This window comes from Rattus norvegicus, chromosome 8 (assembly GCF_021556685.1).
Source record: "Rattus norvegicus strain SHRSP/BbbUtx chromosome 8, alternate assembly SHRSP_T2T, whole genome shotgun sequence".
NCBI lineage: Eukaryota > Metazoa > Chordata > Mammalia > Rodentia > Muridae > Rattus > Rattus norvegicus.
This window is the reverse complement of record NC_141541.1, coordinates 12346625-12366417: the sequence shown is the minus strand read 5'-3', so window position 1 is coordinate 12366417 and position 19793 is coordinate 12346625. Positions and strand designations below refer to the sequence as shown.

Here is a 19793-nt window from a genome sequence, read left to right as displayed (position 1 = left end):
TTGAACTTGCAGCAGTCCTTTGGCCTCCATTTCCTGAATGTTGAAATTATGGGTGTGAGTAATCCTGACTTAAGTATTTTCCAGTCAGCCTCTAGCTAAGGGAATTCATGTCAGGTGGAAAATGCCCTTCTTCATCTTGTACTGAGAAGAAATGGAGCTGTCGTAGTCTTTATGTATACTTCCCTCTGGTGGCCTTTTTATTCCCTCTGAGAATCTTCATTGAGTTGATTTTTATTGCATATTAATAAGCAAAAGCATCTAAAACTGAAAGCTGGCAAAAATAACTATCTGGATTCTCTCTCTGCAGTCTCCATTGGAAGGGCTGGGGCCTTGAGAGGAATGGCTGCCTACACAGCAGCCAAATCTCTAAAGAGATGATTTCAGACTCTTATGTCAGGGGCGCACTAGACTACAACTAGGGCGTAACTGTGTGGAAAAGCTCACAACAACCACTGGCTTGTGGCTGTGATTCATGTGGTGATAAGACAGAGAGACAAGAGTGGGAAGAAGAGACAAGCCCGGAGGAGGGCAGGTGCAGAGGCCTTCACCCTTGGAAGGCACACAGGCATGCTGAATTCTTTCAGTCAGAGTTCCAAGTGCACACTTGAAAAGCTGTCATTACAAGGCAACATTCAGACACTAGAGAGTCAGTACCCAGGGTTTCACTGCAGGGTGACCACATGACCATCATTCACATCTCCCCTAGAAGGAAAGGCAGTATTTCCCATAAGCCATATTGCTTTCAGGCACAATTTAGTTTAGTTTAGGCACATTGCCATTTTTATCAGCTAGGGAGAGTTTTCCACATTTGGAGTCACATTCTGTACCCCAGGAGACCAAATTAGTTCACCTGTCCTCAAGAAGCCAATTAAAAGAGCCCAACAAATCATAAAAAAGTCAGGTTTATTCAATGTTGCTACATTGGGAAGAGGGAAAATTAGATCGAGTGGACATCCCCCACCAGGTCCATCTTTCGTCCTGAGATGAGATTAAAAAGTAAATATAGGGCCAATCAGGGATGTGCAAATCTAAACAGTTCTGGCCAAGGTGTTGGGGACAGGTTCTCCTGCCTGGAGGCAAACTCCCAGACCTTTTTTGTCTCCCAGTGTGAGATTCCTAGGATATCCCCATTTCTTGGGTGCATTGTTTTGGAAGTCTGGTGGTTGATTTAGGGACACAACTGTCTCATTAGGTTATTTTCAGCAATGCCAGGCTGGTTACTATGGGACTCTTCTTGGCCAGTATGATCCACTACTGGCCAGTGTCAGTCTGGTTAGCAGCCTTTCTGATGTCGGCGGTCAGGCCTGCAGGTCTGAGTCTTCTGCTCAGTCCTTGAGCTAGAACCAGTCACTTTGACTCTGAAGGTGCCTTGGGTTTCTACTGTCTTCTTAGGTGCTTGGTTGCACTGTCTATGATCGATCACACCTTTTAAAGAAAATTGAATCTTTAAATGGGATGCTGCCTGAAACAGAATGTTGTGCTCAGAGCTTGACCTGGAGAGACCACTGTCTCTTAGTTCCAACTCTTCGTTCACTGCTAGTGGTTTTTGTGGTTTGAAGGTGGTCATATGGAGACGACTGGTGCCACAGAAAACAACATACAGTACAAATTAGATGTTGTCTCTCAAGAGCTAGCCCCTCCTTCTGATGCCCAGCTTAGCTCATTCTCCTCGATGATGATAAGAGAAACAGTGGTACATTTATCTGGAATTTCTTTTTTCTTCCTACTCGGGACTACATTGTTCCTAAATGATTTTCCAGAGCCAGAAAAATTTTGGCTAAAACCTACCTAATTTTCAACATATGTTAGTTTAAACTCTGGAATTCTCAACTTTAAGCCCCAAGTGAGTTGCTGATAGTATTGGATTATTTATAACTCTATGGCCAAATACATACTAAGTATGTGTCATCTTGAGAGGTTCCAAGTAAAACCCTTGTTTCTGTGATGACCAGGACAAGAAACTGAAGCCGCACATTCTTGTGCTACCTTGCTTGGCTACATTAGCCTTGTCAATGGCTCAGAACCACGGTCTGTTCCCAGGTTACCTCTCAGTGGACAGCCGGCAGCAGAGCGCCACTCAGCTGCCTCCATCAATCCCAGCTGCTGCTGGAGAACCGAATGGGACAAGAAAAGTAGCCTATGTGCTTCTACAGGTCCAGCGCCACTCTTCCAAGATGTCTGACGACGGCATGGAAGAGGAGACACAGAGAAGCAGTGAACCTGTGTCAGTAGCTCTGTCCTAACCCGACTGCAGTCAGGAGGAAGAGGTGCCCCTGGTGTTGGTGGAACAGTTCGCTATGGAACTGTTCTCAGCTTTTTGTTTGGTTTTGGCTCTGCGCAGAAATTGCTTATGCCAGATTTTCTGTAATGGCGTGTCACCTTCTTGATTAACATCCTTAAACACTTCTTTTATTAAAACCCAGACTTGCTATGACCTTACTTTCCCTGATTCCTCTGCAGGCAGCTCTGCCGGGCTTGTCTACCTCCAGTTTTTCACGACAGTGACTTCTGCCCACCCTTCCTGCCTCCTTTCCTCTCTTCTTTCTTGCCTTCCTCCCCCATCTCTTTCTCTCTCTTTTCTTTCTTAAGTTTTCAACTTACAAAGATGGAGATTCCAGTGTGAACTTCTCACACGTGAATATAATTATTCGTTGTCCAGCCCACCCACGCAGAGTGCCCTACTCCAACCCCCATTGCCCCACCCCACCGCTGTCAAACACAGTCCTGTTTCAGGACAGACACGTCTATTCCATCACCTTCTCTTGCTTTCCTTCCTCTCTGTTCAGACATCTTTGTTCCCCTTCTAGGCTGAATTAATTCACTGTCAACTGTTGATGTCGAGAGCCAATTTCTGCCATTTTCTCTCAGAATTTAGTGCTGTCTCTAGATTCTTTCTGTAGATTCTCATGTGCCTTGGTATTCCTCTCTGGAGATTTCTCCCCATAATTTTACTGTGATTTTAATAGAGCTCTTTTTTTTTGTTTACTGTAGCATTTTCATTTCATTCGTGAAGGTATTGTAGCTTGTTGTATCCTACCCTTTGATGGTTAGCTCTGTGTATGTGTCTGTATTTACCTTGACTCCACTCACTATAAGCTCTAATGAGTTGAAGCTGCATTAAAACTATTTGCAGAAGTTAGTATTTAATGAAGGTTTGTGGGGTTCCCACTCCCACTGTGATAGACTCATGAGAGTTTGTGGGGTTCACCCTGCGCTCACTCCCTCTGTAATAGACTCATGAGGGTTTGTGGGGTTCTCCCTGTGCTCACTCCCTCTGTAACAGACTCATGAAGGTTTGTGGGGTTCCCACTCCCTCTGTGTATAGACTCATGAGAATTTGTAGGGTTCACCCTGTGCCCACTCCCTCTGTGTATAGACTCATGAGGGTTTGTGGGGTTCACCCTATGCTCACTCCCTCTGTAATAGACTCATGAAGGTTCGTGGGGTTCCCACTCCCTCTGTGTATAGACTCATGAGAATTTGTGGGGTTCACCCTGTGCCCACTCCCTCTGTGTATAGACTCATGAGAGTTTGTGGGGTTTACCCTGTGCCCACTCCCTCTGTGTATAGACTCATGAGAGTTTGTGGGGTTCACCCTGCGCTCACTCCCTCTGTAATAGACTCATGAGGGTTTGTGGGGTTCACCCTATGCTCACTCGCTCTGTGCATAGACTCATGAGGGTTTGTGGGGTTCACCCTGTGCCCACTCCCTCTGTAATAGATTCATGAGAGTTTGTGGGGTTCACCCTGTGCTTACTCCCTCTGTATAGAGATTCATGAGGGTTTAACCCTGTGTCATATGCTGGGCTTTCCTTTTTTTAGGCTGATTCACAGATTGGCCGAGAACATCAGAACTTCTATGAAGCTTCATTAGAATATGTCTTTAAAATCCAAGAGGTTCAAGAGAAAAAGAAGTTTGAGTTTGTGGAACCGGTAAGTTTTAGCTTTTAAATGTATAAATAGCTTCAAAAATGATCTATGAGAAAAATGTTTTAGAGAAAAATTTTTCATTTGAAATTATGATGAATGAGAATTTTTTTAAAAGGGAAACTGGGGAAGGACAAATACCTTTAGGGCAGCAAATTCCTCTCTGTCATTTTGTAATGGCGAATGAATGAAATGTACCAGTAAAACCCATAGAATGCACAATTCAAACACCAAATTTTGGATTCAGTTAATAATGTATCCATATTGACTCATGACTGTAATAACTCTTCCACAGGAATGCAGGCTATTAACCATAGAGGCCTTATGTGTGGGATGCAGAATGTGTACTTGAGGGAGCAGAGGAGAACCCTCATTTCTTGAGAAAACATAGAACTATGCTAGAAATAAAATCTATTAATTTAAAGCTAAACAATGGTGTCCATTGCATGGCAGTGAAGTCTTATTTGTTAGTTGATTTGGTGGGAAATGCTCAGGGAATGAAGGATGCTCCCTTTTCGTTATATATAGGAGTGCCTTTTAAGAGAGAATTAACTGGGGGTATGGGAGGGGTGTGTTAGTCATGAACGTGGGTGGCACATCCCAAGGGCTGGGATCCTGGACCTAATTAAGCTTATTCCATTTTCTTAGCATTTTCCCAAGTATGGTCTAATTTGTAACAGTGTTGCTCACATAAGAATTTTCATAAGGTGGCATCTGTGATAGATAAGGTCAGCTCTGGCACCAGGGCAGTCTTCTGATGTTGATCCATAGACACAGCTCAGTTCCCATGAGATGAGAAGACAGGCCTGTGCCTAAGGAAACCATAGAGCAGCTAACCGTTTCTTCCAATGATACTCATGCATAATGAAAAGTAATAACCTGTCCCTGCTTTAGAGAGACGATGACCTAGTGAAAAGTCACATCTGTCACAATCTGTTTCTTTGTGGGATCTCACCAGACATATGCAATGAGGAGGAACAGAGGCTGCAAGAATGTGGGTCCCCTCCTGAGTTGCAGGTTCTCAGCTTTGGGGTCCACCAACTCAGTCTGGTAAACAAGGCCCTCTATATCTTATAAGGCTAGTCCCTGAGCCAGGAGGATTAGGAGCTTTGGAAACACAACTCAGCTTCAGGGATTTAATTTTCTACCAACTTCATTGCTTGTTAAAGTGCTAAGTTGTTAAATTCCCTTAGAATGAGAAAGTAACTTACCTAACAGACCATCTGATCAAACTCCATACGACTCTAGGGGAGGCCTTCTGAATCTTATTGTGGCCTGTGGATGGCTTCCCAGCCGAATGAGCCATATTCTATGGCAAAGGCTGCTACTCATGACTCTTGGTCCCCTCTTTTTGACTAAGCCGTGATAGAGAGCTCCATGATGGACTATTTTGGAGGGGGGGAGTCGGGTAAGATTTAGAAAAACTTTATATATGTGTACGTATATATGTATACATGCGTGCACACCTTGGAGGCCAGAAGAGGGCATTAGATCCCTGGGAGCTGAAGTTAACAGGTTGTGTGCCTACTGTTTCGGGTGCTGGGAACCAAACTCGTATCCTCTCGAAGAACTGGAATCTCTCTGAACCACTGATCCAGCCTCCTCCTGGATCACTGTAGTCTAGAAAGCCACACTTCTTACTTCTCCCCTAGTTTGAGAACTCCTGTCACACGTGCCTCTCAGCATTTCTAGGTTGAGGCCTATTTTTTGCACCACAGCATGAGAGCCCATTAATTCTGACAGTTCTGCATATTTCTTTCCATGTTTGCCTGTCTTCCTGACTCTGCCTAGTGGTTGGGCAATTATTCCTTGTCTGAACATGAAATGAAATTTTGTTATCTGTGTACCTCTTGGAGAGTGACTTGGGGGTTGTCTGTTGCCTGATCTGAACTTCTTTATGGCCCATTCTGTCTGGCGACACTCAGGTACATCTTTATATGATATGACCTTAGTTGTATGAAGAGGAGATTTTATAGTAATTTGTTCACAGATGGCAGGCAAAAGATATGATTAGTATTCTTGAACTGTGGGGAAATGCAAGCTGATATTCACTTTAAGCAAGTGTGTGTGTGTGTGTGTGTGTGTGTGTGTGTGTGTGTGTGTGTGTGTATGTGTGTGTGTATGTGTGTGTGTATGTGTGTGTGTGTGTGTATGTGTGTGTGTGTGTTTGTGTGTTCATTTCCTAGTTGTGAGACGCTGGAGAGTCTTGTGAAGCGTTGGTTGACCAGAGATTTGTGGTATATGGGGAGATAGTTTTGGCTCATTGTTTCAGGGGACTCAGTCCTTTGTGAAGGAGAAGGCAAGGTAGCCATGGGCGCTGGCCCAGATCTGGGCAGAACAGAGGACTAGAAGCCAAGTGGGTGGTAAACTCTAGGTCCAACTTGCAGTGACTCATTTCCTCCAGCAGCATCCCACCTCCTGAAGGTTCCACAGCCTCCCAGTCCCAGTGCCACCAGCTGGGAACCAAGTGTTGTCCATCCAAACTCTCCCATGGTGTCTGATCTGTGTCTGTCTTTCTGCTCCTATCACAGCATGCTGCACATTTATAATGTCTGGCATTAAGTTGGAATGGCGTTAAGATGTGTAAAGCATCCTACTCTGTTTTTACTGAGAGCTCTTTGGTCAGCTACTGTTGTTTCCCATTCTACATGAATTTAGAATCACCAGGTTCTGCAGAGATGTGAGTGAGATGTGCATCTGATTTTATTGTACCTGTTCATCAATGTGGAAAAAAATGTCGTCTTAACAGTTTGAAGTTCTTCAGAGTGTGAAGGGGAGAGAATTTTTATTTGTTTAAATCTTTTAATTTACTTATGCTGTGTTCATGGTTTTCAGAATATGTTTTGAATTAAATTTACTAAATTAATTCCTAAGTATTTTATTCCTTTAAGGCAGTTGAAGATGAGAGTTTTCTTAGTTTCATTTCAGATTGTTTGTTGATGTGTATGCCAGTGTAAAGTCAGTCTTTTACACACTGATCTCACAGGAGTAGTTTATTAGTTCTATTGGTTTTCTTTAAGATGGATTCTGTTGCAGTAAAAATAAAAAAGCAGCAGAACTGGTTCCCACGATTACCCCGGCTACCACTACTTCTGGTTCCAACGGGTCATTGAAACTAGCGCTAATTTATCTCAGATTAGTAGCTCTCCCAGTGGCTCTCTGCAAGCCTCTAATTCTCTGGGTCCAGCTACCTGGTAAAATCATGGTTCTAGAAGTCCAGCAGTGGCTGGCCTATCACAGCTCCCTCCCACATATTCTACCCACACTCCCAGCAATGACCCTTGGTCGTTAAAGTATAAACTCCCAGCTACCTGGTAAAATCAAGGCTCAACAAACTGTAACCCAACAATCAGATTTACACGTTAAATTCTCAACCCACGATACAACCACACAATAAACTCACAACCCATTGATAAGGATGTAAGCTGCCCACCTAGATAAGATAAATTTGCCTACAGAAATCCATCCCAGCAATCTTGGCAATTCAAGACCACCCAGATCTGAGTCATCCTTCCCTGTCTCCATCTTGAGTCTCCTTTCTTCCCCTTCTCTCCCACCTTACAATAGCTTTGTCCCCGCCTTATTTTTTTACTGTCCAATCATGGCCTTGACCTAACTCGTCTGCCTTCACCTGCATAATGACATCAACCTATGGGATTCTTTCGGATTTTGTGTACACAAGTTCAGGGCAGTTGCAAATGGTTAGTTTTGCAATTTGCTTTCTGGTCTGGACATCGTGCATTTCCTTTCCCACATATGTACTTTGGTGTGGAGTGTCCTGTCCTCCTTGTGCCCAGTTTCCAGAGGTTGTGGAACTGTCAGGAATTAGTGTGTGGCTGGAGGAAGTAGGGACTATGGAGGCCCCTGCTGCGGCTGGTTCTGCCTCTCCCTAGACACTGCACGCACTCTGTCCTCTTACTTTAGCCCAGTGAGTTGTGTGTGTAAAGATGAGTAGCAAATGCATGCCTACCACATTCGTTTATATTTCAGTCAAGCAGCAACCAATAGGTGGGAAAATTATGAAAGTATTTTTAGTTCTAAAAATTATCTGCAAACCCGGTATCTGTGTTGACTTTGGTCTGGTTTGGTCTGGTTAAACAATAATAATTTGACTCTAAGCACTGTGGAGATAATAAAGAGTGATAGGAGGTTTCCCTGGTGCTGAAGCAATGTGAATCTGGAGTAAAGATGCTTACCTGCCACTAAGCCCACATGGTAGGGGGAGGGCCATCTTCTTGATGGATCTGAACAAGTGCACCTTGACACATGTATATGACAATTAGTAATGGTTATCTCTGACATTTTTGTAAAGGTCACATTTATTCCACAGTGAGCTTAAGCCTTCTTTTCCTCTTTGTTTGTTTTAACCCCACACTGACCAAAGATGAAGAGGGTCTGGGAAGGTCAGTTCTTCACAGTTCCGGGTCTTTCTACCGAACATCGTTGGCTTAATGCCATGGCATCTGCTCAGTGCGCCATCAATGTGTGTGAGTGTGCACTCCTTTCTGAAAAGTTGAGCTCTGCTGCCATCTAGGGGCCCTTGTTTCACACGCATTTCGGTTTAGATTTTCAAGCTGCTTCCAGGGAAATGCAGCACAGAGAAAAAGGCTCTGGGTGTGCCATTAATTACTATTTCAGTTTTATTTATTTTATTTTGTGTGGGTATGAGTTTAGCCTGCATGTATTTGTGTGGACGTATGTGTGCCTAATTCCCATGGAGGCCAGAAGAGGGCTACTGAGATTCCCTGGAAACTGGAGTTACAGAGGTTATAAGCCGCCCTTTGGATACCTGATATTGATACCCAGATCCTCCACTGAGCCATCTATCCAGCATCTGGTGTGTAATTTTTATGTACTTCAATAAAATTTTTCACTCCCCATTGGGTGCTTAGAACATGTCATGAGAGGAAATGGATTCCTCCGACTAAGCGATCCTGCAGCCCCACTAACGAGGTTGGCAGGTGGATTTCTGTCTGTGGCCGTCGCTGTCTCGGGAATGTTTAGGATACAGAGCAACCTCGGGGAGACAGAAGTGCTGGAATCGTGGGTTTTAAAGCTCAGGTTGTAAACAGGTTTCAGTGGAGAATGACGGCTCATTGCGATCCCTACCGAATTGCTTCCTGACGAGTGACTTGACAAATGTCAGCGTGTGCGAAGGGTAGTCGTGAGCACAGTGGCAACCACGTGACACTTCTGTATGCATCTTATCTTTTAATATATAAACTAACTTTACTCCAGAGCCTTAAGCCAGACTCCAGGAATCCACACACACTATTGAGATGCCATTATACTTCTGACACACACAGTACAGTATGTCCTTTCCCGCCCACCCTCATGCTCTGAGAAGTCAGAATATTAAAAAAGTGGATTTAGGGGCATTATTTATTTTATATATTTATTTCAATGTTTTAAAATATCTTCTCTGTAAATTTAACTAGCTGGGTGGCTTCTAATGGCTTTGAAATGACACCAGCTCCCTATGACGTCACAACGAGACAGTTTCTCCGCAGGCTCATTAGATGCCACCAGAGAAATACTCTTCTGATGGCAAGTCAGAGGACTCCTGTAGTTATGCATTTCCAAAAATTTTACTGTTTTTAACCTTTGGAAAAGTCTAGATTTATACATGCAGGGCCTAACCAGAGGGTTTAAATCCAGCTTTAAGCTCCAGTTTGCTCTAAACCGGAAGTTTAAATTACATGAAAAAGAAAAAGAAAACAACTTAAGAAAACATTTTGAAAGTGTCAGAATCCTAAAATGAACACAACTCCTTACACGTTGAAGAAAAGCATGACGTCATCATTTTCTTTTACATCCGGCTCATAGGGATTGGCAGTCCTAACACCCATGTGAGATGACTCTTGGGGTACTCTTGCCTCCCCACACAGAGGAGGTGGGAGAAGCTACTCACATAGAAAGGTCTTTCAAATAGTCTAGTCGTTCTCTTTTAATTTGAAAAATAACAAGTGAAATAGTATAAGATTCTTATGAAAATGTTTTCCATTTTATTGCAGCAAGAAGTTGTAGGCTGACCACGCCAGTGCCTAAGACTGTGGAATAAAACTGCAGCGAATTATATAAAGTATCAAAATCATGATGTTTCTAGATAAAGTTTCTAGTAAACATGCCTGTCGCATAATTTTATGATAAGCTCTCTCCTTATTTACAGATGCAAGTATATAGTAATTAAGCACAAAAGAATTTGTGATTTCAAGGCTAGGAATATGGAATGTCTTTTCTTCTTCTTTTTTTTTTTTTTTTTTTTTTCGGAGCTGGGGACCGAACCCAGGGCTTTGTGCTTTCTAGGCAAGCGCTGTACCACTGAGCTAAATCCCTAACCCCTGGAATGTCTTTTCTGAAGATTTAATTTTGAGTAGAAAAGATCATGTGATTCTAAGTTCTGCAAACCTGCTTTGAATTCTTGAAAACTCTTCCCTAGCCCAAACAGGATCTATACTGCCACCTTGTGGTAATTTTTCTTCCCTCCCTCTGGACAAATTGTTACTGTCCGTGGCCAGCTCCTTCCTGTGATATCCTGCCCAGTCTGTAAATCTGATGCTCTTTCACCTTCTGTTTTGTCTCGAGACCATTCCCAATTCTCTGTGATCCCCTTAGTGGCTCCCGTAGTTGTCTCATGATGCATTTGGAAGCAGGACAGTGGACAGTGCATGTTCATGACTTCTCAGAGAGACAAGATAAAAAGGCAATGACCTCTTGTTTCCACCTCACACCCGTTTCCGTGGCCAAACACTGATAGAAAACTGTTACTTTGAGAAATTAGAATGAAATATAATCTCCTTGATATTTTGTATTGAATGTTGATTTTTATGATTTTTTTATGTGTATGTTTTTATCTTTGCAGCTTTTGTCCTTCCTTCAGGGTCTGTTTACATTTTACCATGAGGGATATGAACTTGCCCAGGAATTTGCACCGTACAAGCAACAGCTACAATTCAACTTACAAAATGTAAGGATGCTCTGCCCACCCTGTCGTTCCTTAGCCACGACCTCACAGTGACTCAGTTAGGATCAAACCAGACCTTGTGTGTATATGTGGCCAACTGCAGTAACTCAGGGAGTCCTCTTCACAGACATCCTCATGACTTATTTCCTAGCAACCAGGTGAATGTCTACCAGAGAAGAACTAATGTCATGTTAGAAAAATGTGTGCCACTGGATTTTATAAAAGTATTACAAAGTAGGTCCTTGGAGAGTAACTGGTATTCTTGTTAGCTCAGTGAGTGACTCAGGATGAGTAGGGTCTACGATTCACACATCCTCTGTGTTTAGTATAGTTAGTATAGTGTATACGCCTAAAATTTTTTTATGGAACTTAAATTCTCCTCACCACACACAGACAAGAACAGAAAATACATGTGAGGTCCTCTAGTTCTTTTGGTCTCTGAACACATAGCGACACTTCTACCATGAGCCAGCATACTTCTGTGGGAACAACAGCTAGGGAAGAACAAAGCCTTCATGTTAAGTCTTCAGTCACTGAATACCTGAGTGGATAGCAATTTAGCCAAAATAACCTTCACTTAATCATCTGTAAAAGGTGTGTGTGTCCCTGCTTATCTGGGTCTTATCATCATGGTGTCTAGACACCATGCTACCCAGATGGCATGTCCTAGTACAACTATTTAATTGCATTTTTCTAATCATGTTCAGGTTTCAGCTTTTGTACTTTGGTTCCCGAGCAGGAATAGTTAGTTTTGCCCTTAGTATTCCCCCCGAATGTGGAAGACAGTTGTCTGTCTTCATTAAAAAAAGAAAAAGGAAAATTGCAGATGCCAGAGAGTTTTTACAAGTTCTTACAGTATTAACTACAATTACCTCAGTAGAGATAGGAGAAAGGAAACACTTGAAAGAATCAACCAATCTTTATGTTTAAAAGAGTGAAACAGCTACTCTGAGGCTCACTTCTCTTGCTGTGGACCAACAAAGCCTTGGAGGTAAGCTGTGCGCTTTATTTTTGGCACACTTTTGTTAGGGTGAAATGCTTCGAATGCAAACCAGACTCTTTTAGAGAAAACCTTACTTTCCCCCTACAGTTTAAACAAACTTATTATCAAGTTCATAAATTACTAGTCTCAAAAGAAAGAACTTGGATTTTATGTGAATAAGTTTTACACTGGCCTTCTAACAACTGTCCTAGTACTTCCAGAAAGGAAATCATGTGATGTGTCATTTAACAAGCCCTCCAATTGTAGACTTCACTGAGAGGTACACTCTGAAGCTGAGGTTTTCTGAGTGGCCACCTCACTCTATCCATGGGAAGCTTTTATTTGTGAGTTCATTATAGTAAAACGATTTTCTTTAATTCTAAAAAAAAAATAGAAATTAGAATATAAAGCCTTGGGACAAGAAGGGATTTTATTTTAAATTTGCTCATTGTCACATATATCAAAAGCATCGTTTTTCTTCCTCAAAAAGAGATTAAGTTCTTATGTATCTACTTTTAATCTTAGCTAATCCAAAGCTTGCAGATGGTCAATAATTTCATTTGTTTACCGACTTGGGACTCTACGCAGAATCTCTCACACAGAGAGACTTATTGGAATTGGACTCAGAACAGCAGAGTCCTTTACACTGAGTAGAACTCGAGATCAAGGTTACCCTGCTATCTTTAGCAGTTTGAAAACTAGTCAACACCTTCCTAACCCTGGTGGGAAGTGCTAAGTGAGTTTGTGGCTTCTCTTCACTAAGACAAGGAACAACTTTGAAAGTACCCGACAAGAGGTGGAGAGATTGATGCAGAGGATGAAGGCTGCCAACCAGGACTACAGACCACCCAGCCAGTGGACCATGGAGGGCTATCTTTACGTCCAGGAGAAAAGTGAGTCCCAGAGACGGACTTGAGGTCTCTCTTTTTACTTTCCTTTAGATATTCCACGAGTGTGGGGCCCATGTGTTTATATGGATGTCTGCATGTGTGTGGACACAGGTGGTTACAGGTGCACATATGCACTAATGCATAGCAGCTCATGTCAGAAACCATCTCCTACATCACTCCACGTTGTCACATAGGTAGGGTCTGTTAGTCAAGCCCAGAGCTCTGGGGCTAGTCCCATTATCCAGTGCATTAGTCAGGGACCTAGAGAAACAGGTCTAAGAGATTTATAGGCTGTGATCCATCTATTCCAATAAAGTCCGGTTGTCAGACATGGGAGGTCCAGTAGTCCTGCAGTCACCCAGTCTGGGATGGCTCAGCTGCTCATTAGTATACACTGGAATGTCAAGGAGGTAGCTTTAATGGAAGAATAGCCTTGCCAGTGCGAGCAAAGGCAAGTGTGGGTTCCCCAGTAAGAGTGAGCTAACCCAAACACAGAAAGACACACATGGTATGCACTCACTGATAAGTGGCTATTAGCCCAAATGCTTGAATTACCCTAAATGCCTAGAACACATGAAACTCAAGACAGATGATCAAAATGTGAATGCTTCACTCCTTCTCTAAAAGGGGAACAAGAATACCCTTGGCAGGGAAGAGAGAGGCAAAGATTAAAACAGACACAGAAGGAACACCCATTCAGAGCCTGCCCCACATGTGGCCCATACATATACAGCCATCCAATTAGACAAGATGGATGAAGCAAAGAAGTGCAGACCGACAGGAGCCGGATGTAGATCGCTCCTGAGAGACACAGCCAGAATACAGCAAATACAGAGGCGAATGCCAGCAGCAAACCACTGAACTGAGAATAGGTCCCCCGTTGAAGGAATCAGAGAAAGAACTGGAAGAGCTTGAAGGGGCTCGAGACCCCATATGTACAACAATGCCAATCAACCAGAGCTTCCAGGGACTAAGCCACTACCTAAAGACTATACATGGACTGACCCTGGACTCTGACCCCATAGGTAGCAATGAATATCCTAGTAAGAGCACCAGTGGAAGGGGAAGCCCTGGGTCCTGCTAAGACTGAACCCCCAGTGAACTAGACTATGGGGGGAGGGCGGCAATGGGGGGAGGATGGGGAGGGGAACACCGATAAGAAAGGGGAGGGGGGAGGGGGATGTTTGCCCGGAAACTGGGAAAGGGAATAACACTCGAAATGTATATAAGAAATACTCAAGTTAATAAAAAAAAATGCAGGGGTCATTTTTAGGAGGTAATGGTGGCAGCCCTCTCTATTTAAAGTCCCATGGGAGATTGAGAACGTCCCATGAATGCCCTCATCAGGATGATGCAGGCTGGTGACTGTACTAGTCATCTTTCTCTCAGTAGCACCATGTCATTAAATTCTGGGCTCTGCCAGTTTTCAGAAGTAAAAGCAGAAATTATGCCATGTCACATGGGCACTCTCTGCTTCCTGAAGTGAGAAAACAAATGGCGGATGCAACAGAGACCCGTCACAGCCACCCACCCCATGCCCAGGATGTACTTCCCACAAAAATCAACATAGATCCACTCAGACGTGGGTAACTGGGGCCTCTTCTCTGTGTGCTCATTAAATGAAACCGCCTTGAGTATTTTGACTAAACCAACCCAGTTTCACATCAGATGTACCGTAATGTGCCATCCTCACATTGTGGTGAGCGAGCTGTTATGTCCGGCCTCGTGGATCAGTATGTGCTTTGGAAAGTAGAAAACTGTCTCAGTGCCTGTCTCAGTGCCTGCTGCTCAATGCCAATAATCCTCAGCTTTGCTGAGATCTGTACTCAATGAAAATTAAATTACTCTCAGGTAATGCTCATTCCGACCCTTCAAAGCTAAGAAATTTAAAGTAAACATCCCCCCAAATGCTGTGTGCCAAGTCAAATCTATACCTCATATTATCTGAACCAATGGATTGATCTATGGCCAGTGGATGGACCTATGAACCTGAGGCTCAAAGCTATTTGTTGAGGGTTTGTATGTTGCTGTGTATTGGAATGCTAAATTTTGTGTCTGTAGGTCTAGGCCTAGGAGTGGATTTTCCCATTTACCAGCTTTTGTTGTGCAAACCCTGCTCCTTAATTTAAAACTATTGGTTGAATAAAATTAGCTATAGTCAATTATTGGAGGATTAGAGGTAGGTTGGTTTTGAGTTACTTTGGTTGGGGATGGAAAAGTGACAGAAGGAGGAAGAACAAAGAACGAGAGGAGAGGAGAAAGCTGCTGTGAGGAGAGATGGACCACAAGCCCACGGTGGCTAGGAGAAAGAGGAAGTATCCTCAGTATACCATTGGGAAGGTAGTCAGGTCAGCAGTTAAAAGTAAATTAGGGATTACCCTCCAGGAAATGTCAAATCCAAAAATAAATAAATAAATAAATAAATAAATAAATAAATAAATAACCATAGTCTAATTTATTTGTTTTGGTCAAATTTAAAATAGTTGGACTCTAGCTATTTCTTATGCTCTAATTATAAAATAACTAGAGTGTCATCAAGATTCATAACTTCAGATCTGAAAAGATCATACTGCTAATGAGAGGGAGAGTCCTAGCTCCTCACCTGAGCCTAGGTCCCTTGTCCATCCAGGCTGTGTGGTAAGGCATGCTTGCCAAGTCTGTCCATCAAATTGGTATGTGCTTGTATGACACTATTTAATGACTGAGCACAGCCTGAGTATCACATGCAACCTTCACTGTCATGTTACTGACCATGTTACAAATGCATATCAAAGTTCTTCACAGTCAGTGCTGCAGCTCTGGGTTCTCCGTAACAAACCTTTCAACTACAGTATTTTGCCAACTAAATCAACCTTTTCCCCCATTAGCATGGTGTGATGGTTTGCATACGCTTGACCCAGGGAGTGTCACTATTAGAAGGTGTGGCCTTGTTGGAGGAAGTGTGTCACTGTGGGGTGGGCTTGGAGACCCTCCTCCTAGCTGCCTGGGGATGTTCAGTCTATTCCTGGCTTCCTTTGGGTGAAGATGTAGAACTCAGCTCCTCCTGCACCATGCCTGCTTGGATGCTGCCATGCTCCCACCTTTATGATACTGGACTGAACCTCTGAACCTGTAAGCCAGCCCCAATTAAATGTTGTCTTTTATAAACTTACATTGGCCATGGTGTCTGTTCACAGCAATAAGACCCTGACTAAGACACATGGAGACTGTGGAACATGTCCCTTGAGTATCTTACAGTCTCAATGGTCAGGAGAAGAAATGGAAAGGTTATGGTTGAAGGTGATGTGTTTGTGTGTCAGTGCTGACATATGTAGATATTATAACTTTTGATTTAATTAAAAGGCTAATTTATTTGCCATTAGAGGATTTATTTTAATATGGCTTACTAAGTAGGATGTTAGTAGTTATATCCAGTGATTGAGTTACCTGTTGACTTTAAACTAAGTTTGTGTGTTGTTTGCCTTCACACGGTGACTCAACTGAGTTCCAGAGAAAGGTACGGTGTCAAAGCACCGCAGCTAGCCACCAAATTTGATGAGTGGGGCTGCCATGGTAGCTACCTGCCATGGGGACTCATTGAGTCAGGTGGAGAGAATTTTAAAGGGAGAGTCTACAGAGATGAGAACACCCCGCCATTGTTATGTGGCCCACAGGTGCTGGGTGTAGTATGTATGGGATGGTGTGTCCTTTTTTTTTTTTTTTTTTTTTTTTTAAATGTAACGCTACAGAGAGGCATTCTGTATGAATATTTTATTTCATTTTTCCCCTAGATAATATAGATAGTTGCTGCAATCCTGGCATACACACCATTTATTTATTTTTTTAATTAAAACTTTTGTACACTGTATTTTGATCATGTTTTCCCTTCCCCAGTACTCATCCCAGAAGCCTTCACTTCCCTTTCTACCCACTCAGGGTCACAACTTCATGGCACATCTCTCTCCCTCTTTCTCAAAACAGAAACAAACAAAGCAAAAATTGAAAGTCAGGACAAATTTGTTTTGTCATTTTTTTGTCCCATTTTCATTCTAAACAGAAAGGCAGGAAGGCTTTGGATTAAAAAAAAAAACTAACATTATTTTGACCTTACTCTTCAAATCTGTGTTATTCAGTCACTATCTAGTAGTTCATTCAGTGAACGGGGCCATGGCTTGCTGACCCATCTACAGATAGTGTAGCATTTGTGGACAAGTCTACTAAGTGTGCACCTTTTAATAATGTAGGGTTGAAGATTGCCTGAATAGACCTAGTGAGGACTTAATGTACTTATATGTTATTCATACCTTATTTTTTATTCCTATAATTTTTTTCAACAATTTTTATTTACATTTCAAATGTTATTCCCTTTCCTGATTTCCGGGTCATAAGCGCCCTATCCCATCCCCCTCCCCTTCTTCTATGATGGTGTTCCTTCTTCTCAACCCCCCCTTCCAACCCCCATGACATTCCCCTGCACTAGGTCATCCAGCCTTGGCAGGACAAAGGGCTTCTCCTATTGGTGCCCAACAAGGCCATCCTCTGCTACATATGTTGCTGGAGCCATGGGTCTGTCCATGTGTACTCTTTGGGTAGTGGTTTAGGCCCCAGGATCTCTGGTTGGTTGGTATTGTTCTTATGGGGTTGCAAGCCTCTTTAGCTCCTTTAATCCTTTCTCTAATTCCTCCAATGGGGACCCCATTCTCAGTTCAATGGTTTTCTGCTAGCATTAGACTCTGTATTTGACAAGTTCTGTCTGAGCCTCTCAGGAGACATCTATATTGGCTCCTGACAGCATGTATTTCTTGGCTTCATCAATATTATCTAGTTTAGGTAGCTGTATATAAATGGGCTGTATACCCAGGTGGGCCAGGCTCTGAATGACCATTTCTTCAGTCTCTGCTCCAAACTTTGTCTCCATGTCCTCTCCATATGAATATTTTTGTTCCCTCTTTTAAGAAGGACTGAAGCATCCACACTTTGGTCATCCTCCTTCTTGAGCTTCATGTGGTCTGTGGATTTTTATCATGGGTAATTCGAGTTTTGGGGATAATATCCACTTATCAGTGAGTGTATACCATGTGTGTTTTTTTGTGATTGGGTTACCTCACTCAGTATATTTTCTAGTTCCATCCATTTGCCTATGAATTTCATGAAGTCCTTGTTTTTGATAACTGAGTAGTACTCCATTGTGTAGATGTACCACATTTTCTGTATCCATTCCTCTGTTGATGGGCATCTGGGTTCTTTCCAGCTTCTGGCATAAATAAGGCTGCTATGAACATAGTAGAGCATGTGTCCTTGTTGTATGTTAGAGCATCATTTGGGTGTATGCCCAGGAAAGGTATAGCTGGGTCCTTAGCTAGTGCAATGTCACATTTTCTGAGGAACCTCCAGACTGATTTCCAGAGTGGTTGTACCAGTTTGCAATCCTACCAACAATGGAGGAGTGTTCATTTATCTCAACATCCTCACCAGCATCTGCTGTCACCTGAGTTTTTGATCTTAGCCATTCTGACTGGTGTGAGGTAGAATCTCAGGGTTGTTTTAATTTGCATTTCCCTGATGACCATGGATGTTTAACATTTCTTTAGGTGCCTCATGGCTAGTTGATATTGCTCAACTGAGAATTCTTTGTTTAGCTCTGTACTTCATTTTTAATAGGCTTATTTGGCTCTCTGGATTCTATCTTCTTGAGTTCTTTGTATATTTTGAATATTAGCCCTCTATCAGATATAGGATTGGTAAAGATCTTTTTCCAATCTGTTGGTTGCTGTTTTGTCCTAATGACAGTGTCTTTTGCCTTACAGAAGCTTTGCAGTTTTTATGAGGTCCCATTTGTCAATTCTTGATCTTAGAGCATAAGCCATTGGTGTTTTGTTAGGAAATTTTCCCCAGTTCCCATTTGCACAGGGCAATAAGAATGGGTTGATTTGCATCCTTCTACAAGCTGACCTCCAGTTGAACCAGCACCATTTGTTGAAAATTCTATCTTTTTCCACAAGATGGTTTTAGCTCCTTTGTCAAAGATCCAGTGACCATATGTGTGTGGGTTTATTTCTGCGTCTTCATTCTATTCCACTGATCTACCTGTCTGTCTCTGTACCAATATCATACAATTTTTATCACTTTGCTCTGTAATACCTTGTTATAAGACAACTGATTTTTCTCAGGGTTATCCTGAGCCTCTGTGGTGCTAACCTTATCCTGAGTTTATTTCACTTATTTTAATGGCACTCTCCGAGGCTATAGAATCTTTAATTCAGTCTCTGTGTCGTGGAATCTAATCTGTCTGTTGTGTCTTCCTCTCACCTCTCCCTCACCTCCCCCTTCTTAGTCCAGGCTAGACTTGTGCAGCAGCCTCTTCAAGGCTTCTCCTCTGCCTTCAGGCTTTCCCCTCAATTTTCCCCTGCAGCAAGGTGTCTTAGAGGTCATCATGAAAGGCTCCTGTGTTAATGTCCTCTTGTGAGGGAGCACTTGGACAGTGTCTGTCATTGGAGACCTTCATAGGCAAGATGATTCCTTTATTTTAATGAACCCCTCTCTGATATGGCTTTTCTGTCCCAACACAGTTTCTACTTGGGATTTCTCTGGTTCTGCCTGTGTCATGTATACAATGGCACTAGTTGTATTTGGCCAACAGTATTTTCTATATACTAATGCTTTCCTATTACCTCTGGAATCATTGCTGTAGTCAATATGATAAGATAGGGTAGAGAGAGTCATTGTCTTCTGAATATAGAGTTCTTTATGTGCATGTGAACTGCTGACATTGTCTGCCTTTGAGCAGCATTAAGTCTCATCTAATAGTCTTCAATCAACATGGGAAGCAAATGGGTCTCATAGTCAGAAATCTATTGGAATTCATTGTCTGCCATCCACCTTTCGGATTTTGTTTAGTTTTTCAAACAGGGTCTCGTGTTCCCTTCAGACTGGGCTTGAACTTATGATGTATCTCAGGATAGCCTTGAACTACTGATCGTTCTGCCTCTCCACTTCCCTTGTGTTAAGGTTTGATGACCCTGTCACTACACCGAGTGAAGAAAGCTGGGGA

General features: G+C 42.7%; 1 protein-coding gene across 2 annotated transcripts in view; it reads left to right on the top strand.

Annotated features, from left to right (window-relative positions):
- Arhgap42 (Rho GTPase activating protein 42) overlaps positions 1–19793 on the top strand; it is a 230748-nt gene that overhangs the window by 168491 nt on the left and 42464 nt on the right. For both annotated transcript variants that reach the window (NM_001430509.1, NM_001430510.1), the window contains 3 exon segments: positions 3823–3933; positions 10790–10894; positions 12637–12766. In NM_001430509.1, the coding sequence (NP_001417438.1) occupies positions 3823–3933; positions 10790–10894; positions 12637–12766 (346 nt within the window).